At 37.8% G+C, this 23,676-nt stretch overlaps 2 protein-coding genes across 2 annotated transcripts; both read right to left on the bottom strand.

Moving 5' to 3' along the window:
• Window positions 1-10,987: 10,987 nt before the first annotated feature.
• On the bottom strand, window positions 10,988-11,431 carry LOC127081782 (uncharacterized mitochondrial protein AtMg00810-like). Its single transcript, XM_051021998.1, has one exon. The coding sequence runs from the start codon at window positions 11,429-11,431 to the stop codon at window positions 10,988-10,990; it is 444 nt and encodes a 147-aa protein (XP_050877955.1).
• Window positions 11,432-12,407: 976 nt separating this feature from the next.
• On the bottom strand, window positions 12,408-13,032 carry LOC127081781 (uncharacterized). The gene is made up of 2 exons (XM_051021997.1): window positions 12,919-13,032; window positions 12,408-12,809 (listed from the first exon to the last, which is right to left on the bottom strand). Exons 1-2 carry the CDS (start codon window positions 13,030-13,032, stop codon window positions 12,408-12,410), a joined length of 516 nt encoding a protein of 171 aa, XP_050877954.1.
• Window positions 13,033-23,676: the final 10,644 nt, after the last annotated feature.

The raw sequence follows: 23,676 nt of genomic DNA, 5'->3' as shown, positions 1-23,676 counted from the left end.
CCAACATGGGTGGTCTATTTGAGTGTCCTATATCCTTGTCCATGGTACTAGAAAGTAACTTCCCTAGATCTCACCCAGATATTAATAGGCAGGGTGCCTGCTCTGATGCCAATTGAAATTCTAGTTATCAGACTTTAGATGTCACACGGGTTGTTATGACATCCAATTCTGCACAGACAAGAATTATGCAGAACTTAAAAGTAAGTGCAGTAAATAACACAAGTAATTGTTTACCCAGTTCAGTCCAACATGACCTACATCTGGGGGCTACCAAGCCAGGGAGGAAATCCACTATCAGTAGTATTAATTCAAAGCTAAACTCAACCGTTTACAACTTGTCACTTAATCCCTACCCAATGCAATTTCAATCTTACTTTAAGATCAGAGTTCCTACTCACTCCCCCTCAATCACCTCAGTGATTACTATCTTTAATCAATATTAAAGACAACTTTGAAGTCACACTTCAAACAACTCTTGATTGTGCTTAACAACTTTAATCATGATACACATCACTCACGCTTAAAAGTTTTGAGCGACACAACACTTACAACTCAATGAACACCCTATGCCAAAGCAATCATCTACGTGATAATGGCTTGGCTTACAAGATATGTCTAATACAAGACTCACAAAAATACAGCAGTGAAGTATGATGGACACACTAAATCTTCACGCCTCAAAATCCCCAGTTCTGAATGAAGGAACGACTTCCTTTTATATTGCAGTACTTGGGCCTTTGCACTTGTATTCTCCTGAATTTAAGGTCACGCGAGTTCCCCTAAATTCCACATCTAGGTTACTAACAAATAGGCTATTTGTTAGGTTCATTAAATGTAGCTTGATTGTTAATTTCCTGGATTTTCTCTCAGCTGTTGAATCCCTGAAGAATAGCCTGAGAAAAAGCTGAAACAGAAAACTGAACAACCTACAATATAGCATATGCTGTCAGGAATGAATGTCACGACATTCAGCTTGACATCAAGGATCATATGCTAAGTCTGTTTTTCCAAAAAATAGACTGTATAATTTTGCTGACCTGTATATGACCAAAATGACCATACTACAGTAACAGCTTACATTAATAGATGTCAAAGTATCCAATTTGACATTTACACATTTGGCCTTAAGTCAGTTCTGTTATCCTCTTGAAGAACAGACTAAGAAACATACTGAAGTGTAGCAGAACACCACTCTGTCTATTGTTCAGTATATGCTGTCAATGATGAATGTCATAACATCCAGTTTGACATTCAGTCAGTAGGCCTTATGCCAGGTCTGGTATTTCCTTGATAACCAGACTGGAAATAAATACTAAGTTCTAACAGAACACCAGCTGTTCTATTCCTTAGTATCTGCTGACAGGGATGAATGTCACAACATCCAGTTTGACATTCAATAAATCCTGTATTAGCTAATCCTGCAGTAACTACTCAAGTGTGTCATGACATCAGTCAAGACATCAGAGTACAGTTAGATATTCTAACCTACAATGTAGTCACACATACACACCATGTCATGACATCAGTCAAGACATTAGAATCCAGCTAGTGTTTTACCATATAATGCAGCCAATTAAACACCTACAATATATATATATATATATATATATATATATATATATATATATATATATATATATATATATATATATGTATATATATATATATATATATATATATATATATATATATGTATATATTTATATATATATATATAGTATATATTTATTTATTTATTTTTGTTTTTCTTATTTTAATAAATATATACTAGTTTATTTTATATAGGCAAAATATTGGTTTGTTTTTTGCTATATATATATATATATATATATATATATATATATATATATATATATATATATATATATATATATATATATATATATATATATATATATATATATATATATATATATATAAACCAAAAACAAATCAATATTTGTTTTTATCCCTAACTTTTTTCTGGACCGCTCATTTGAAGCTTTGGATCCACCGAAATGCCCTTATTTTTCCTAAGTCGTCTTTTGTGGTGTTCAACTTCGCGGAGTTATTTTTTTGGATTTTTTTAAATGTTGTGACTGCCATGTTATTGGTGGATGGGGATCCACCGAAATAATTTCTCTTGGCTTTTTCACGACTTCTTCGACATTTTGAGATGTCTGCGAAAGAGAGTATATGGTTGATCCTTAGGTGGATATGTGTAGATGGACTTACTCTCTTGAAGATTGAATACACAGTCAAATTGTATGAACACAACTATCCCGCCCCTGATTAAGATTATGGGTTTTTGTTCCGAATGAAACACCTGCTTCTAGAGTAAAAGTGGTTATCTAGGGATTAACTCATTATCTCTTTAGTGGTGTACAACAAAAACATTATTCAAGAATTGAGACAAGATGGTTGGGATAAACTATTTACTTGTGTGAAGTCTTTTTGTGAAAAACATGATATTGAGATTCCTGATCTTGATGATGTTCATTCAACAACAAGATTCTGGTACTCTCATCTTGAAGTGAACCAGGTAACGATTGAGCATTATTTTATAGTTGAAATATTTTTCAGTACCATTGACAAATGATTACAAAAGTTGAATAGCAGATTTAATGAGCAAGTAATTGGTTTGTTAACTCTAAGTTATGCTTTGGCTCCCAAGGATAATTACAAAGCTTTTAACTTTGATACTATTTTCACTCTAGTTGAAAAATATTATCCTATGGACTTCAATGAGAAAGAGATAATGAATTTGCAATTTCAACTACGACATTTTATTATTGACGCTCGTCAAGCATCGAGTTTGAACAATTTATCAACTATTCAAGACATAAATGTTCATCTTTGGTTGCAACCGGAAAGAATGAAATTTACTATTTGATTGATAGAATGCTCCGCCTTGTCATGACTCTCCTTGTATCTACGACCACTACTGAAAGATCTTTCCCGACAATAAATATTATCAAGACAAGATTGAGAAGCAAAATGAAAACTAATTTTCTAGGAGATAGCATGACGATTAACATTGGAAGATAAATTGTTGCAAATATTGATTATGTGACTTTTTTTTATAAACAAGATTGCATTATGAGGAGTGCAAGGGGTACTCAACCCTTAATACAAAGGTAACAAACCAAAGCAAAGGAGAAAAAAACAAGAATAATTAGGACAAGCATCTAAAAGGATCAATCTTCCAATCCTTCCATCTCAACAAAGAAGAATGACGATAGAAAGCTAGAAACCAATCACAACTTAACCTTAAAATATTATCAAAACAATATCAACCTTCCACTTCCACCGGATTGAAAACTGATAAATTCCTTCGCAATCAAAGAACCCAACAAACACAAGGGCAAAAAAAAAAGTAAATTGTTTCTTGTAGACCTTAAAAAACTAGCATAGAAAGAACCAAAATGGTCTTCCAAAGTAGAAATCACACAAAAATATTCAATGCCTAGCCAGTTGCACACCTTGAACCAAATCCCCAAGCTGAAGGCGCAATAACAAAACAAATGAGACATATCTTCAAAGTCTGAGGAATAAAAGGGACAGAGTAAGCAAGAAGAATCCAACAGAATACCATGATATTGCAGTTGGTCTTTTGTCGGAAGGCGGTTGAGGAGCAATATCCAACAAAAAATATGGATCTTGCTAGGAATAATAGACTTCCAAAGCTTGGTAAGGAAGGATAAATATCTCACCTCACCTCTTCTTGAAAGCTCGGACAAATCCGTAATCACCGAATAGACAATTTTGACCGAAAAACTTCCATTTTCAAACCACCGAATAAAGTCGTCTTCCGGATTAAGAACCGGGGAAACATGACCAAGAAGCCCGTACAACTCTTCCAACTGAACATCTTCCTCCAAACTCACTAATTATTTATGTAACCAGATATTCCATTTCCGAACTCCATCGATCCAAACATCCTCTTTTACAATCTTAGAGCCCGAGTTAGCTGCAATAAGAAAAATGAGAGGAAAAGTAGTTGACATAATTTCACAACCCAACCATTTAAAATTCCAAAAACCGATCAAAGAACCATTTCCAACTTGCAGTGGACATGGTGGACGAACCAATTATGATAAGAAAGAGAACTGAACCGAATATTTAACAAGTCCCTCCACCAAAGCGAATATTTCTTCTTCGAAGGCATGAGAGATTGGATAAAATTAAGAGAGAGAAAATCTCTATACCGATAAGTTAAAATAGCTTTCCAAGGAATATTATAGTCAATTATAATCCTCCACAACCAAGTGCAAAGAAGATCTTGTTAAATAAATCACAATGTTTTATTCCTAAACCTCCCTCCTTCTTCAACCTGCAAACCGAATCCCAACAAACTTTCCTTTGGCCTTCCTCTGCCCCAAAGAAAAGTCCGTTGGATCTTAATAATCTCTTGAATGATCGCCTTGGGTGACCTTTAAAGAGAAAATGGATAAATGGGTATGTTAGTTAAAATCGCGTTGGTCAAATTGATATGGCCTCCTTGTGGCAAGAACTTTCCTTTCCATGATGCCAATCTACTTCGAATCTTATCAACAGTTTTCGACCAAGAAGAGATCCTACTGGGATTAATTCCCACCTTCACCCCAAGAAATCGAAACAAAATAAAACCTACACTATAGGACAAAAAATAAGAGGCTGCATTGATGAAATCTCCCTCCAAATGCAACCCAAAAATCTTGCTTTTGGAAAGATTTACCTTTAAAACCCATAGCATTTCAAAGCCCTTTAGCATTGCTTTGAATCTCTAAAGATTACTCTAAACTCCATCACAAAATAAGATCGTATCGTTAGCGAATTTAAGCATGTTAAACTTAATATCCTGCTTGAAAATGAATCCTTTGAACTCCCTAGAACTCGAAGCTTGAGACATTAAACCTGACAAACCTTCGGCCACCAACAAAAAAAGATAAGGGGATAGCGGATCCCCTTGTCTCAATCCTTTCTCCACTTGAAATTCGGAAGTAGGGATCCCATTCACTAGAAAGGACATAGAACTGGTGAAAACCAAACATTCCATCCAAAGTAACCATTTTGGACCAAATTTCAACCTCTTCAGCATATACCTCAGAAAGTCCCACGAGACGCAATAGTAAGCCTTTTGAAAATCAACCTTGACTACCAAACATTATTTCTTGTATCTTGTTGCATAATCCCTTATCTCATTTATAACAAGCATCCCATCTTGAATATTCCTTCCAGAGAGAAAAGCATACTGACAATTTGAAATCAGGCTATCCAATACTTTCTTTAATCTTGAAGCCAAGAGTTTAGATATAATCTTATGTAAACTAGAAATCAGACATATAGGTCAATAATCCCCAAAAGATTGTGGAATGTTAGATTTTAGAATAAGGGTAAGGAAAGAAGTCGTGAAAGCTCTAGGCACCTTAGACTTGCAGAAAAAGTGACTAACAAAATCCATGACATCAACCTTGAGGATATCCCAACAAGCCTTGAAAAAATTCATGTTAAACCCATCAGGACCCGGACTTTTGTCATTAGCGCATTGCCAAACGACATCCTTCACTTCCTCCTCCTCATAAGGAAATTCCACAGAGAGTTGAGTAAATTCAATCCCATTCAAATTTGGCCTCCAGAAATTTGAATCTTTAAAGGATGATTCAAAGTTATTTCTAATCCCATCATTTACTTCCTGTGCATTTTCAACTCATCCCTCTTGAGTCATTAACCCCACCATATTGTTCCTTCTAAAACTCTGCTCATAACTTTGTGGAAAAAACTATTATTATAGTCACCTTCTTTGATCTATTTGTGCCTCAATTTCTGATGTAAGATACTCTCACTATAATTCATCGTATATCACATCTTCAAATTAGCCTCAAGAAGATCTTTGGAAAAAGATCATCATTTCTAACTCTGCCACCTTCCTCTAAAGCTTCAAGCTTACGAATATAAGAAACCGCCTTATCCACCTCTATGAAACCAAACACCTCCTTATTCCAGTTCCTCAAGGCCTCTTTCAGCAACTTCAACTTCTCCTTCAAGATAAAATATGCCCCCACTTAACAAAGAATGACTTCCAAACGTGCGATACAAAGGGAATAAAATCTATGTGATCCAACCAAGCATTGAAAAACTCGAAAGGTTTTGGCCCTCAGTTAGTATGATTACCTTTGATCAAAATATGTTTATGATCTGAAATATCTCTATTACCCACAAACTGGACATCAATATTCCAAGCTAACAAAGTAGGTTCCGAAAGTAAGAAATGATCAAGCCTACTCATGGCTCCTCCATTAGATATATTCCAGGTGAACCTACTTCCAACGACTGGGACATTAATGAGACTCATTTCCCCTATGAAAGAATTGAACTCAGTAGATTCACCTTTGTTGAAGTTTACACTCGACCCCTTTCTCTCCGTTTCCTTCTTAACTGCATTAAAATCCCCTACCACACACCATTCCCCTTTCGGACAAGAATTTTTCATCTCTAACAAACTCTTCCATAACTGACACTTATTATCGATCAAACAAGAGGAGTAGATATAACCAAGTATATGGAGATCCCTTTCCAATTGAAATTGATTCCAACATAACCCTCCCTTGTGAAACTGAATAAAGACTAAAGATTACCTTTATTCCATAAGATTAGAGAACCACCCAATCTACCATTTGAGTCTTTAGCCGTCAATTCCACCTCTGAATCATCCCATATTTTTGAAATAATATTCCTCTGAGTTGATTGGATCCTGGTCTCTTGAAACAAAAATAAATCAAACTTACAATCTAAAATAAACTTACGAATAACTCACTGCTTGACAAAACTCCCACTCCCCGAAATATTAAGAGAGAGAGAGAGAGAGAGAGAGAGAGAGAGAGGGAGTATTTATGAGTTAACCTTATTAGAATCATCCCTTCGAAGCTTCCTCCCTAGAGAATCCTTCTCCAAGTCGTTAAGCATACCCACATGGTAACCATCTCCCTCCAAACCTTTAACCCTAAAAGAAATCATTTTATCCTAAAGCTTTTGCGCTACATAGTTAGAGTTAATGGACCTAAATATCAAATTGCCTTGAAGAACATTTGAATGTGTAGTAGATTCACATCAAAGAGGAGATCCCCCCGAAAACCTAGGCGAACAAATGTCATCAAAGCAAGAGGAAGAAGGAGAAAAAAGAAGGCTTGAAAAAGGGTTAGGGATTTTCAGTGGCCTGAGAGTAGAGAAAAAAGAAGGCTTGAAAAAAATAAGAAATCAAAGAGTGAGATTTCAATTTCGATTGTTCAGGAAAAGAAAGGGCCTTAAAATTGGATTTTTGGATTGGGCTAAGGCCCAAAGAGCTCAAAATTGGAACTTCAGTAGAAGGCCCAAAGCCCCACAAGGCTCAACCAACCCACCTGCCACAAGTTGGTCCCCTTCAAAATCTCTTGAGCTAATTTAAATCTTTTCTTACGAGGCTTAGATTTCTTTCTGACCCTAAGAAGTACATTGGACCGAGAAAAATCAGGAAAAGGTGGAAGAGTCACTCCATCCGTTGACTGTTTTATAGTAACTAAACCCAACAAAAGACGTTTATCCACTATATTATTGGAAGAAACAAAGCAATTTTCATGAATGGTCAAGTCACATCCTACAACTACGTCCTCCACCTAGGAAGAAAGGAACTAGGGATTTCTTCATCCTAGGAAAACCCCCAAGAGCTTTCCTCCCTCACACCTTCCAAATCGTTGAACAAAGATTTTGAATCTGAATCCTCTCGAGATTTGATCATTGTAGCCTTCTGAGGAATACTAATAACAACATGTGTTTCTTCCACCAACTTAATTCTGAAGATTACAACCTCTATCTTAATACTGAAGATCTTATTAATGGCCAAAGAACACCCAGTTCTAACCAAAATCCTTGCCACGTCAAACTTGGTTGAGCAGACATGCAATCATCAATGCAGATATACGGACCCACCGTCTTGGTAATAAAGGAAAACAAATCAAAGTTCCAGGTATGGCAAGGAATGCGGTAGACACGTTACCACGTAACCCTCTCAGGATCAACATCCTCTGGTGACCATCTACGAACTTCTTTAAACCATTGAAAGAGTCAATCACATCCTGGTACTAAGAGTTCCTTTAGCACCCCAACCTCATGTATTTCAAGTAAAAAAAGATTTGCTCCTAGAGGCGTAACCTTTACTAAAAAAATATTTCATGCTAAATGTTTCTTGCATATTGTAAGTCATCCCAGGATATTTGACCACTCTCACATAGGCTCTATTGAATCTTTTAAAAGCTGCTTCAAGGTTAGAATCAAAGTTGGGTGGAATAGAAGACTTCCCCTGTAAAGGTTGAGACCTAGGGACCTCCCCATCCTTACCAGAGAAAAAGACTTCAAGCTTACCAGCCTTACCAAACTTGGGAATATTCACATGTAGTTTGACATTGTCCAAAAAACTGTTATCAAGTTTAGTAGCCAACAACCTAGAATCAGTTACGTTGAAGAAACGAATAAAACCGTATCTTCGTCCCCTCACATCCTTCTTCGAGGGGATAATAACTTCATCGAGTTTCCCATAATATTGAAAAAACTCATACATGTCCCTGACGAAAAACCTAGATGGAAAAGAAGTGAAGAAAAAAGAAGTCGAGTTGTAGGAAAGCTGACCGAGTCTTCTAAACCTCCCACTGTGTTCTTCTTGGATTCGCCTTCTTCCCCTCACATGTTGCCATGATCTATCAAAATCCTTGTGGCATTGCATGATGAATCCTTGTGGCATTGCATGATGAATATGGAAAAAAGAAAAAAGCCCAGAACCTAGAGAGAAGCAGGACTACATTGATGATTTCAAGCTACTAAAAAACTGTAGAGTATTATTATAAGTTATTTTTAAGTAATAATTTTTAATTATTTATGCTCAACTCTGTGTTTATTGCAATTTATATATTTTATAAATTATATTTAATTTTGTGGCCACCCCAAACTTTGTAGTCTGGCTTCGCCACCGACAAAGTTCATACATAACTTTGCTCTTTTTTTAAATGAGCCTATGTAATGGGACAACGGGATTGACCCCATGGATTAGTCGGTCGTAAAATCAAATACCAAACTTTTAAATATATATGGTGTTATATTTATCATGACCCAACAATTTTCTAAAACAAAACATGTCCCTTTTCTATCATGAAAGATTGAAAAGTTCAAAAATAATGAATCCTAATCATTAGAAATTGTTAAAAAGGAAAAAAGGGTATTAAAAAAATTATTAAAGAGGCAAAACACAACACATCGATCTATTTACCTGACATTTCTTAGGTGTGAAAAAGGGATAAATAAAATTTATTAATCTACTATAAGTGTTAAAAATATTTAATTGTTTTTAATATTGCTTAAGCTTTACACACTATAAAATGAACAAATCATATTCTATTTGTTATATACAAAAAGAAGAAAAACATGATTAAACCTCTCAAATTTGTTTATGGTATAATTTTATTTATTTCTCTATTCCTTCTTTCAAAGGAGGCTTGTGGTAAACCATTTATCCCTCTATAAATTTTCTCCTTAATACAATATTTTATCTCATTTTAACATCATTAATTTATTCTATTTTCAAGGGGCAGCTGTTAAATGTGAAAAGGATGAAGATTGTCCGATTTCTGGTTTTGAGCCTTTAATTTTTAAGTGTATTAACCACTTATGTGAAGCAGTTAAAAAGGATCCAAAAGCGCCTATAGTTTTTTCCTAGTTATGATTTTGTATTCTAAAATGTTACTAATGAAATAAAATAAAACAATAAAGATTATTATAATTTTATTTTCTCATTCTCTCTCTTAATTTTAGAGGTATACCATGTCCTTTAAATTTGGGAAATTATTAACGGAATTTGTTATAATTAAAACATACTAATATATATATATATATATATATATATATATATATATATATATATATATATATATATATATATATATATAAAGGGAAAAAATGAAATTCGTATTGATGGAGTCGACTTTGCATACAATCGTGTTAGAACAAGCAACCACAAAGTTGGTAAAACTTGGAATGAGTAAATCTAGTGTGTGTGGAGAGAGAGAGAGAGAGAGAGAGAGAGAGAGAGAGAGAGAGAGAGAGAGAGAGAGAGAGAGAGAGAAAATTGAGGGTGAGAGTGAGATATTTCATTAGCTATGGTGAGAGTGCATCATACACACTTATATACAAGTTACACAATGATTGGAATGTGAAATGACCAACTATAATAACATAAAACACAAAAACTCAGGGCTGTAATCGACTACGCCAAACCAGGTAACCAATTACACCTGACACTGAAATTAAAACAAATTAATTCAGCTTCAGTGGCAACTAGTTACACCATTTCTGATAACCAGTTACCCCTTCTAAAACTTCACTTTTCTGCAACCAGAATGCATGTGAGCTCCAGCTATAACCGGTTACACACCCGATGGTAACCAGTTACAACACATGAAATACTTCAAAAACTTCAACACACCACCTTTATTCATGTGCTACAAGTCCACCATGTCAGGATCTTCTTCAACCTGTTGAATATATCATTTGTGACCCCTTTTGTCAGCAAACCAACAACTTGGTCCTCACTTCTGCAATATCCCAATCGTAACCTTACATCAATAACAAGTTCCCTCAAATAATGAAACCTCATCTCAATGAGATTTCTCCTCCCATGTGAAATTGGATTCTTAGCAAGATTAATCTTGGAAACATTGTCAACTAAGAGTGTGTCAGCCTCACCCGCGCTGCTGTCCAACGCCTCCAATAGATTCATAAGTCATACGGCTTGGCACACACATAACGAAGAGGAAATATACTCAGCCTTACAAGATGAGAGTGCAACTACCAGTTCCTTCTTCGAACACCAAGAGATTGGTGTCGCACTGAACATAAATATGTATCTAGCTGTAGACTTTTGATCATCCTTATCTCCGCACCAGTTAGAATCGGTAAAACCAAGCAAATTGCATTTTCTGCTTGTATCCGCAGTGGGAAAGAGTATTCAGTTGCCAATAGAACCTTTAACATAGCGCATGATCCTTTTGACTGCTGCCATATGAGACATCTTCGGTATCTCCATGAATCTAGTCACAATACCGACACTAAATGCTAAGTCTGGTCGCGTATTACAAAAGTGATGTAAAGATCCACTCAACCTCCTATATTGAGTTTGATCAACATCTTCCTCATCCTCATTCTTAGACAATTGTAACCTTGGTTCAGCTGGAGAAATGGCAGCATTGCAATGCTCCATTTCACACCTTTTCAATATCTCAAGAGCATATCCCCTTTGGTGCATGAGCAGTCCCAATTTTGACTTGTGGAACTCAATGCGAAGAAAATGAGTTATGAGACCAAGGTCCGTCATCTCAAATTCATTCATAAATTCACTCTTAAACTTTGAAATACACTCACCATTTCTCTCCATGATCAATAAATCATCCATATATAGATAAAGGATAATTACTCATTCACTATCATCCATCTTCGCGTATACTCCATGCTCCGATACACATTTCTTGAAGCTAACTCCCTTTAGAAAACCATAAATTCTTTTATTCCAAGCTCTTGGAGCTTGCTTTAAACCATATAATGCTTTTCTCAACTTGTAGAACTTCAACTCTTAATCTTTCACTACAAAACTAGGGGATTGTCCTCCATATACCTCCTCTTCAAGTGGTCCATTCAAAAACACAGATTTGACATCCATTTGGTAAATAGGCTAATTATGGTTATTTGCAATACCAACAACAAGCCTAATGGTTTCAATCCTAGCAACCGATTTAAATACCTCCTCAAAGTGTATACCTTCTCTTTGCAAAAATCCCTTAGCCACTAATTTAGCCTTATGCTTGATTATCTCACCCTTGGGATTTGCCATCACTTTGAACAACCATTTCATACCAATTTACTTCTTCCCTTTTGGTAGATCAACAAGCTCCCAATTAGTGTTTTTCTTAATGGATTCCAGCTCCTCTTTCATAGCACAAATCCACTTTGGATCACTTAAAGCCTCTTCCGCATTAACGGGTTCAGATTCGGCCATTAGTGCAAAGTAAACGAAATCACCATCATCATTGACCTCATTGTCATGAAACAACTCACAATCCTGGAGTCTCTGAGGCAAACACATTTTCCTTATTGACCTCCTAACATTTCCTTCATCACGGGCTTTGACGACATGTTGTCATGTACTTCCTACAACCTCAAAATCCAAATTTAGAACTGTAACCGATTACAAGATACTGGTAACCGGTTACAGCCTGCATGTAACCGGTTACAAACTACTGGTAACCGGTTACACCCTATTTTAGCTGCTTCATTTCATCGATTATGATATCCCGACTGATCACGATCCTCCTGTTAACAACATCAAACAGTTTGTAAGCACCGGTAGAGTGATATCCAACAAGAATCATCACCTACCCCGTCTCAAGAAATTGGCCAATACTTAGAAGGTTACATTTAATTCCCGAAATATAAAAGACATATTTGATCAAGGAATGTCCTCCATCCCTTCTCATGATTAAAACATCACTAATACCGTCGATCATTAGAGTAGTGTCACCCATAAACTTTAATTTATTCTTCATGGCCCGATTGATTTTAACAAACCAATCTTTTCTTCCCGTCATATGAGTTGAACAACCCAAGTCCAAATACCAGTCCTCACTACACTGAACTCCTTTCATACTCATCATTATGTCTTCCTCTTCACGCAATCGGTCAACCGTATCATTCAACCGGCTGCAGCCCAATTTTTCTGCATTCTTTGAGCCACTGCAGCTGCTGGCCCGCAACTGTAAATTGCTATAATTCGCTTCCTGATCATGACCAAGAGTTTATTCTATTTATCAAACTCTTGCCTTGCAACCTTGGCTTCATCCCCTTGAGATTCCTTCTTATTTGCATTTCATTCTTTTGCAAAATGACCAAACTATTGACACTTGTAGCATTGCTCCTTGCTATTGTCAAATCTATTTCTTTCACCTCTAAATCTCCATAACCATCGTGTTTGTTGTAGCTGCTTTCACCCTTTTGACTCATCGAATTCTTTGAATTTTGGGACTCTTTTCCACCAAAATTCTGAAAATTCCCTTTGTTCTTCAAGGTTCATTTTCTTTTCGATATCTTGTCCTGCTCATTGAAATTAGCTTGCAAAGCTATCTCTGTCTTTGCCTTATCGTGGTTACTCTACTCCATCCTTTACCCATTAGCCTCAATAGAAGTTTGTAGCTCCTCTTTTCTCATCGTCACAAAATCCTTCGACTCCTCAATCTCCACAACTATGTTATCGAATCTTGGTGTTAAAGAACGCAAGTTCTTAGCAACAACATTCTGCTCCGTAATGGTTTCTCCACACGCCTTCACTTGGTTCACCAAGCGAGTGATTTTTATCTCAAAATCGTTAATTGTTTCCTTTTCCTCCGTTTGAATCAATTCGAGCTACCGTTTATGCGTTTGTAACCTCACATTGTTGTACCCCAAAATTTGCCCTCCCCTTTTCTCACCTATTCATCCAATCACTTGATCAGGAGATCACTTGCATACATTCATAATTCATCCGCATGCATCATTCCTCATGGATTCAGAAGAAACTTGGGCTTGTAAAGCTAGGGTTTGTATGGATATCAAAGCCCAAAGGCATGGGCTAACCATATCATCAACATGGGGGATGTGAAACCCTAATGATGGTGGTGAAGGTTTGATTTCAACAAAGGTGTGACCAGACAATCTAGGGCCTTCAAAGCCCTAATTCCTCAAGGCATGACTTCATGGAGCTTCCCCAGGCCTTATCTTGGTCTCCAAAGCCCTAATCAGAAGATGGTGAATAAGATGAACTTGGTGGCTTCACTATGCATTCATGACCCCTCAATCTTCACCATTTGTCAATTTGCTTGGCCTAACCTTTCTTGGAGCATTGGTCTTGGTCCAAAGTCAATGGTGTTAATTATATGGTTGTGGATATATCTATGGTCCTGATCATCTGAACAACCAAACTTCTTGTATTTCAAGCCATTTACTAGTCATGTCATTGGTTCATGGGTACTATATCAAAACCCTAATCGTATGGTCTCATTTCATGGCTTGTCCATAAACATTATCAATCAAGGTATTTTCTTTTCAAAAGTCAAACATCCAAGTCATAAATAAACCAATTGTAAAACCAATTTCAATCACTTTTCAAACCATTTCAATCCATTCCATGTCATTTTAAACCATTACATATGATTCTACACAAGAAAATACAAGTCTTGACATTTTTGACCAAATGTTGACTTTGGTCAACAATTGATTTTTTGGTCAACTTTGACCAAAGTCAACCCAAAATCCAAAAACCCAAAATTTTATCCTAGTCAACAATTCATTGTCCATTTACAAAGAAAAAGAGATTTTGACCAATTGTTGACTTTGGTCAACAGTTGGCTTTTTGGTCAACTATGACCAAAGTCAACCCAAAATCTTAAAGCCCTAATTTTCCAAACCTAATCCTGATCACATCACATTGGTCTTGGTCCACCATCCAAAGGCCATGATTGCTTACTTTCACCTTGTTTCTTCATTCACAAGTAACGTTGCAAATATCACGTCCAATTCCATAAACCTACAAAACACCAAGCCATGAAAACTGCAGCATAAGATCCAGCCCTGTAATCAGTCCATGAACTCATTCAAACAACCACACAAGCATTGCCTAAGACACCTTGAAGACCAATTGGCCAAAATTCAGCAAGAAAGAAATGCTTACCATGGTTGCAAGCACATGAACCCTGTCTTGCCTTGCTTGCTGCAACATACCTACACATGCCTTGCTACATCATTCACAACCATCGCAACATACAAACACCTTCCTTGCTCTGCCTGCTGCAACTATGGGCATGCATTAAGACCTCCATGTTATCATCATCATTATGCCAACATAACAACCTGCTACAAGACCAATAATGCAACCACCAGGTCTTGCATCTAACCCACTTGCAACATGAGCATATTACCATGAACAATACAACCTGAACCTGCAACTGACAAAAATCATGGTCAATGAAATCGGCAGGCAAATGGTTCATGCACTGTCTGCAGGAAGATGGTAGAACATTGGAGCAAACAACTTTTGCAAACAACATCCTGCAATGTTACCAAACCATCCACATCTTGCAGCCAGCAGGAAACCAAGTCAAAGAGCACTTTGCAGCATTGCAGGACCAATTTTGAGCTTTCCATGAACCTTGTAGACCCATGCCAATCGTGCTTCATCATAAGCCATGCTTACCTACAATGACACACAGGAAAACCAAGTGAAACCCTGTATTCAAGCAAGTCAGAACCACAAAAAAGGGCCAGTACACAAGACCTACAACCATATGCACAATGTCTGCTACCTTCAACCAGCCAGGATACCTAACATTGTAGCAAGGTTAACCTGCATTGAGCCTTGAACAAACCTTGCATTCAACAAGTCAAAGAGCACTCTGCAGCATTGCAGGACCAATTTTGAGCTTGCCATGAACCTTGTAGACCCGTGCCAATCGTGCTTCATGATCAGTCACCATTTATGCTAGGTATTTCACTATTTAACCGTAAATAAGTCAGGTAAACTGCGTAAACTTAAGCATTTTTAGTTAGATATAAGCTCAATTCTATAATATAGAGTGTGTTGTTACTTATGAGTTTCTTGAGGATATTTTACACTTTTGGGTATGTTAGCAGGTCAAAAACTAGTTTGGAAGCTTAGGGAATCAAACGTCAGATGCGAAATTGAGCCAGAGCAAGAAAACGGAAGAAAAAATCAATTCTTGGAGAACCTGCTGTTCATATGCGTATGGCCTTACATGATACGCGTATGGACCTTCCCATTACGCGTAGTATATGCAAAGGACCAAAGGAGTGGAAAATCAAGCAAGAAGACAAGCTTCTGGTGATACGCGTATGGGAGTTAGCAATACGCGTATCAGATGTTGTCTTACGTGCAATACGCGTAACAGATGTTGTCTTACGTGCAATACGCGTATGGTACAGAGCAATACGCGTAACGTGCAGCGCAATACGCGTATGAAGCCCAGAATCCGGAAAAGCCCAGCTGCGTAGCTATTTATACGGGAGAACGCGATTTTGCTGGGGTTGGACAATTTTGGAGAAAAGAAAGAAGCGTTTTGAGAGCTGGAGACTCAAGGATTATCAGAGGATTCATATGTTCAAGAGTTTTTCGACGATTGAAGATTGATTTCTCAAGAGAATCTGTAATGACAACAATTTTTATCTTTGTTTTTATTTCTATTATGAGTAGCTAAACCCCTCATTGCTAGGGGGGTGACCCTGATTCTGAATGTGACAGATTTTATGTTTATGAATGCATTGACTATTTCTTCATCTCAATTGATTTGTTCATATTACCGTTCTTTATGCTTTATTCGTCGGACCAACGAATGATGATTAATATGAATAGTTTAAGCTGGACAGCAATTATTCATTGATCTGTATAAGAACTTTGGATAGTAAAAATCACCTAGGACTAGGGATATTCTATCTGACCGGTAATTCTTGATATTCGAATGCTTGAGTATGAACTTAATTATTTATGGACATAGTAATTAGGTTACATAATCAAATGTCTTTTCACTAAGGAATTAGGAATAGATACCCTTGAGGACCGGAATCAATTGAACAAGATTATTGTCAAAGCCTTCATAAATTATATCTGTTACAGGAAGTTTCATTCATCGAACCCTAGCAATCTACTCTAATTTGTCTCTCGTTCAACCATTTTATTTGTTTTATTTATTTGATATTGATAGTATAATTACTCACAACACAAAAACCAAAGGTTTTTTGTCTAATTGAAATAATTTATAAACTCTGTATCATCAAGCAGTCCTTGAGATCGACAAACGGGGAATTTCCCTTTTATTACTACAGTGAGAAAAATAGTACACTTGCTATTTTCCCATCAAGTTTTTGGCGCCGTTGCCGGGGACTGTAACACCCCGATAAAATAAGATAATTATTTAATTTAAGTTAATAATATATTTATTAATTTAATTAAATAATTGGAATATTATTATTGGGATTATTATTATTGGATTATTTTTATTATTATTATTGGAATAAAAGTAGAAATCAGTAAAAAGGTTCCATTTGGTAAAAAGAGTTATTTTTCACGTGAAAAGGGAAAAGAGACAGAAAGTGGAAAAAGAGCAAGAGAACAAGGGTTGAAGGAAGGAAAAGCTCGGAGCTCCGAGATTTGCCGGATTGACTCAGGTAAGGGGGGTTTATCATCGTTTAATGGGTATTATGGGATAATATGTAATGGGTAGTGATAAACCATTGATTTACCTCTGATTGGAATAATTATGCTGAAAATTGTGAACTTTTGGGATGAACGAATCTGGATTTAAATTGAAGGAAATTCGTAGGAATTAGATGCAATAGTGTTAGGATTGGTGAGATTGAATAAGATATGATTTGTGTTAGATGATATGAACGAATACTGTGTAAAATTGGACTGTGGAAGGTTGGATCTGAGGAATTTCGTAGCAGAGAAAACCATAGCAGATCTGGAAATTCTGGTTTCTGGTCATACGCGTATGGCACTAGGCAATACGCGTATGAGATGGTCTGGTACGCGTATGGCACTAGGCAATACGCGTATGGATGAGGAAAATGATGTTTTGAACGTGGTTTGGTCTCTGTTGGTACGCGTATGGGGAAGTGGTACGCGTAGCATACGCGTATGAGATAGGTGGTACGCGTATGGGATTTGGTCAGGAGATGGGCCATACGCGTATGAGACTAGGCAATACGCGTATGGGCAGGATTGTGATTTTTCTGTGTTGTTGTTGTGCAGTTTTTGGTTGTTCAGCTGGATAATGTAATTTAGCTGAGGTATGATAGAGTAGGGATCATTTCCCGTTGTTTTGAGTAGTATAGGTATTAGTAGAGTGTGCTAATACTATGATTGATTATGATGGTATGCATAATGTTGTGAAATGTATCTATTGTGTATGAAATTATGAATGGACTGTTTATGGCTTAGAGTGTGAGCATATGTCCATTGTGGATGATTGTTGATGTTTGCATGACTAAGTGATTTAGCTTGCATATTGTGGCCTTTATGGTGGTAGCTAATTCCCATGGTGAGGAATTAGTGAGTTAGTATTGTGGATTGTTGTTGATGTTTGCATGCTAGGTGATTAGCGTGCATATCATGGCCCTTGGGGTGGTAGCTAATTCCCATGGTGAGGAATTAGTGAGTGAGTCACTAGGTCTCAAATGAGTGGGACTAGTGGGCTTGGTAGCCGTACCTGGATTTGGTCGGTGAGGTTGAACTATATGTTCACAAATAGTCGGTACCGCATGCATGGAGTCTCATTGCATAATGTATGTATGTATGGCGTATAATATGAATGGATGTATTCCAATATTATACGTGTGTTTTATGGTTGTGTTGAGTTTGAGTATGATGATGATGATGATTATGAGTTGATATTGCCGTTGCTGTATATGTGTAATCTGATTAGGGTGATGATATGTGTTAAATTACTTAGCATTACATGACATTTTATAATGCTTACTATATTGATTGAGGAACTCACCCTTACAACTATGTTTCAGGTAACGAGCAGTGATTGAGTAGGAGCTAGTCCTTGGAGTCTAGTGTAGTTCCTTAGTGGGTCATGCTCTGGTAGATGTAACATCGGGACGGGATGTTTTACTATGTTTTCATTTGGTTGTTGAACAACTTTACATGTAATGTATTACATGGTTTGAATGTTGTTAGTTTGTATCCGCTGCGTATTATGCAAATGTTTTATTTTGATTAAATAAATGAGCATGACAGGATATTTTGGAAAATGGTGTGAAATGATTGTGTGACACCCTTAATTGCATATTTACTCTGATTGATATATGTTGTTTAATTAAATATTTGGGGTATTTTAGAAGGGTGTTACATTAGTGGTATCAGAGCATAGTCGGTCGAGTCGAGTCGTAATTATTCTGTTTCCCCTGTACGGGATAGGTGTTGTGTAACCCTATCAGTACTTATTGTTTTAGCTTGTTGGGTTTTCAGAATAGAGATGGCTGGAAGAGGTAGAGACGATGCTGCGATTGCTGAGGCTCTGGGTATGCTAGCTGGAGTACTTGGAGGGAATCCGAATGTTATGGGAATGGGAGCTGCTCGTCAACTGAGTGAGTTCCAGAAGAACAATCCTCCAATGTTCAAGGGAGCATACGATCCAGATGGTGCTCAGAAGTGGTTGAAGGAGATCGAGAGGATCTTCCGAGTGACTGAGTGCGCCGATAACCAGAAGGTCAGGTTCGGTACGCATATGCTGTCAGAAGAAGCAGATGATTGGTGGGTTGCTACCCGCACGGAGTTGGAATCTGCTGGGAATGCTGAGATCACTTGGGCAGTGTTCAGAGAGAGATTCCTGAGGAAGTACTTTCCAGAGGATGTCAGAGGAAAGAAAGAGATAGAGTTCTTGGAATTGAAACAGGGCAACCGGTCTGTTACTGAGTATGCTGCTAAGTTCACAGAGTTGTCGAAGTATTACACTCCCTATAACGAGGCTACTGGGGAATTTTCAAAGTGTGTGAAGTTTGAGAACGGGTTACGTCCCGAGATCAAGCAGGCTATTGGGTATCAGCGGATTAGGGTGTTTTCTGATTTGGTTGACTGTTGCAGGATTTTTGAGCAGGATACCAAGGCTAGAGCAGAGAGCTATCAGCAGAGGGTTGATAGGAAAGGCAAGAGTCAGAATGATCGTGGGAAACCGTATGCAGCTGGCAAAGGTTTCCAGAGACAGAGTGGGATGAAGAGGCCTAGTGGGGGAGACTCTAGTGCCCCTGCTAAGTGTTACAGATGTGGTCAGGCTGGACATCGTATCCATGAGTGTACCAGTAATGAGAAGAAGTGTTTCAAGTGTGGAAAAGGTGGTCACTTGGCTGCAGACTGCCGGTTGAAGACGGTGACTTGTTTCAACTGTGGAGAGGTGGGTCATATCAGTCCACAGTGTCCTAAGCCGAAGAAGGAGAATCAGTCGGGAGGCAAGGTCTTTGCTTTATCGGGTTCTGAGACTTCTGCAGATGATCGTTTGATCCTAGGTACGTGTTATATTAATGGCTTTCCTCTTGTAGCTATTATTGACACAGGTGCGACTCATTCCTTTATATCTTTGGATTGTGCTGTGAAACTTAAACTAGAGATATCTGAGATGCCTGGTAGTATGGTGATTGATACTCCTGCGAAGGGTTCAGTGACTACTACTTCAGTTTGTTTAAATTGTCCTTTGAGTATTTTTGGTAGAGACTTTTGGATAGACCTCGTGTGTCTTCCACTAGTGCAGATTGATGTTATCCTGGGTATGAACTGATTGGTGTTTAACCGAGTCTATATCAATTGTTTTGATAAGACTGTGATATTTCCTGAGATTGAGGAAGGAAAGAGTTTGTTTCTATCTGCAAGGCAGGTGAATGATGCAGTAGCAGATGGGGCAGAGTTGTTTATGCTGTTAGCGACTTTGGAGGCTAAAGATAAACTGGTGATTTGCGATCTAGCCGTGGTGTGTGATTTTCCTGATGTGTTTCCTGAAGAAGTGAATGAATTGCCGCCAGAGCGTGAAGTTGAGTTCTCGATTGATTTGGTACCTGGTACTAGGCCGATATCGATGGCTCCGTACCGTATGTCTGCTGTTGAGTTAACTGAATTGAAAGGTCAGTTGGAAGATCTGTTGGATGAGAAATTTATTCGTCCGAGTGTGTCACCGTGGGGTGCACCAGTGTTATTGGTTAAGAAGAAAGAAGGTACTATGAGGTTGTGTATGGACTACAGGCAACTGAATAAAGTGACGATCAAGAATCGGTATCCTTTGCCGAGGATTGATGATTTGATGGATCAGTTGGTTGGTGCAAGTGTGTTCAGCAAAATAGATTTGAGATCTGGGTATCATCAGATACGTGTGAAGACTGAGGATATTCAGAAGACTGCTTTCAGAACAAGGTGTGGACATTATGAGTATTCTGTAATGCCTTTTGGTGTGACTAATGCGCCTGGAGTATTTATGGAGTATATGAATAGGATTTTCCATCCGTACCTAGATCAGTTCGTTGTGGTGTTTATTGACGATATTTTGGTGTATTCGAAATCTGAAGAAGAGCATGCTGAGCATTTGAGAATGGTTTTAAGAGTTCTACGAGAAAAGAAGTTATTTGCTAAACTGTCTAAGTGTGAGTTTTGGTTAGAAGAGGTCAGTTTTCTTGGTCATGTGATTTCAAGAGGTGGTGTTGCTGTTGATCCTTCTAAGATAGAAGCGGTATCTAAGTGGGAAGCTCCGAAGTCTGTTGCTGAGATTCGAAGTTTCCTTGGGTTGGCTGGTTATTATAGGAAGTTCATTGAGGGATTTTCTAAGTTGGCGTTACCGTTGACGATGTTGACTAGAAAGGGGCAAGCGTTTGTTTGGGACTCAAAATGTGAAGAAGGTTTCCAAGAGTTAAAGAGAAGGTTAACTACTGCTCCTATTCTGATATTACCGAGTTCGTCAGAATCATTTGAGGTGTACTGTGATGCGTCATTGTTGGGTTTGGGTGGTGTGTTGATGCAGAATAAGCAGGTTATAGCTTATGCTTCGAGACAACTGAGGGTTCATGAGAGGAACTATCCGACACACGATTTAGAGTTGGCAGCTGTGGTATTTGTTCTGAAGTTATGGAGGCATTACTTGTACGGGTCAAGATTTGAGGTTTTCAGTGACCATAAAAGTTTAAAGTATTTGTTTGATCAGAAAGAGCTGAATATGAGACAAAGGAGATGGTTAGAGTTTCTGAAGGATTATGACTTTGGTTTGAATTACCATCCGGGTAAAGCAAACGTAGTAGCTGATGCATTGAGTCGGAAATCATTGCATATGTCTATGTTAATGGTTAAAGAATTGGATTTAATTGAGCAGTTTAGAGACTTGAGTTTGGTGTGTGAGAGTACTCACAATAGTGTTAAATTGGGAATGTTGAAGTTTACGAGTGGTATTCTGGATGAGATTAGAGAGGGTCAGAAATCCGATGTGCTTTCGGTTGACAAGTTAACTCTAGTGAATCAAGGTCAAGGTGGTGAATTCAGAGTTGATGAGAATGGTGTTTTGAAATTTGGTAATCGGGTGTGTATTCCGGATGTTACCGAACTTAAGAAGAGTATTCTCGAGGAAGGACATCGTAGTGGCCTGAGTATTCATCCTGGAGCTACGAAGATGTATCATGATTTGAAACAGTTATTTTGGTGGCCGGGAATGAAAAGAGAAATTGCAAGTTTTGTTTATTCTTGTTTGACTTGTCAGAAGTCGAAGATTGAGCATCAGAAGCCGTCTGGGCTAATGCAACCGTTGGCTATTCCAGAGTGGAAGTGGGATAGTATCAGTATGGATTTTGTTTCTGGTTTACCGAGGACGAGTAAGAATTTTGAAGCGATTTGGGTGATTGTTGACAGATTGACAAAATCGGCTCATTTTATTCCGATCAGAATGGACTATCCATTGGAGAGATTAGCCGAGTTGTATATTGAGAAGATTGTAAGTTTGCATGGTATTCCGTCGAGTATTGTTTCGGACAGAGATCCTAGATTTACATCGAAGTTCTGGGAAGGCTTGCAGAGGGCTTTGGGAACTAAGCTGAGATTGAGTTCTGCATATCATCCGCAGACTGATGGTCAGACTGAGAGGATGATTCAGTCACTAGAGGATCTTTTGAGGGCTTGTGTTTTGGAAAAGGGAGGTGCTTGGGATTGTTATTTACCTTTGATTGAGTTTACCTACAACAATAGTTTTCACTCGAGCATTGGTATGGCACCGTTTGAAGCTTTGTATGGTAGGAGATGTCGGACACCTTTATGTTGGTATGAGTCCGGTGAGAGTGCTGTGATTGGACCGGAGATTGTTCAACAAACTACGGAAAAGATTAAAATGATTCAGGAGAAGATGAGGATTGCTCAGAGTCGTCAGAAGAATTATCACGACAAGAGGAGGAAGTCGCTTGAGTTTCAAGAAGGAGATCATGTGTTTCTTCGTGTTACTCCGATAACTGGGGTTGGTCGAGCTTTGAAGTCGAAGAAGTTGACACCTCGATTTATTGGTCCTTATCAGATTTTGGAGAAGATAGGGGAGGTAGCCTATCGTATCGCTTTACCGCCGTCACTTGCGAATTTGCATGAGGTTTTTCATGTGTCTCAGTTGAGGAGGTACATTCATGATCCGTCGCATGTGGTCCAAGTAGATGATGCCCAGGTGAGAGATAACCTGACTGTTGAAACATCACCTATGAGGATCGAGGATCAAGAGTTGAAGCAGTTGCGGGGTAAAGAGATTGCCTTGGTGAAGGTAGCTTGGGGAGGACCAGTAGGTGGCAATGTGACTTGGGAACTTGAGAGCCAGATGAAGGAGTCGTATCCGGAGTTATTCGCTTGAGGTATGTTTTCGAGGACGAAAACTCTTTTAGTGGGGGAGAGTTGTAACACCCCGATAAAATAAGATAATTATTTAATTTAAGTTAATAATATATTTATTAATTTAATTAAATAATTGGAATATTATTATTGGGATTATTATTATTGGATTATTTTTATTATTATTATTGGAATAAAAGTAGAAATCAGTAAAAAGGTTCCATTTGGTAAAAAGAGTTATTTTTCACGTGAAAAGGGAAAAGAGACAG

Source organism: Lathyrus oleraceus, chromosome 5 (genome assembly GCF_024323335.1).
Source record: "Lathyrus oleraceus cultivar Zhongwan6 chromosome 5, CAAS_Psat_ZW6_1.0, whole genome shotgun sequence".
NCBI lineage: Eukaryota > Viridiplantae > Streptophyta > Magnoliopsida > Fabales > Fabaceae > Lathyrus > Lathyrus oleraceus.
Note: the sequence above shows the minus strand (reverse complement) of the source record. Positions and strands in the feature narration are given on the sequence as shown.

Excerpts from the sequence above, each read along its gene's own strand:
- LOC127081782 (XM_051021998.1), bottom strand. The coding sequence starts at position 11,431 with ATGGATGATTTATTGATCATGGAGAGAAATGGTGAGTGTATTTCAAAG.
- LOC127081781 (XM_051021997.1), bottom strand. The coding sequence starts at position 13,032 with ATGAGTCAAAAGGGTGAAAGCAGCTACAACAAACACGATGGTTATGGA. Across the intron at positions 12,810-12,918 it reads CTACAAGTGTCAATAGTTTG|GAAGCGAATTATAGCAATTT; the intron begins GTCATTTTGCAA and ends GGTCATGATCAG.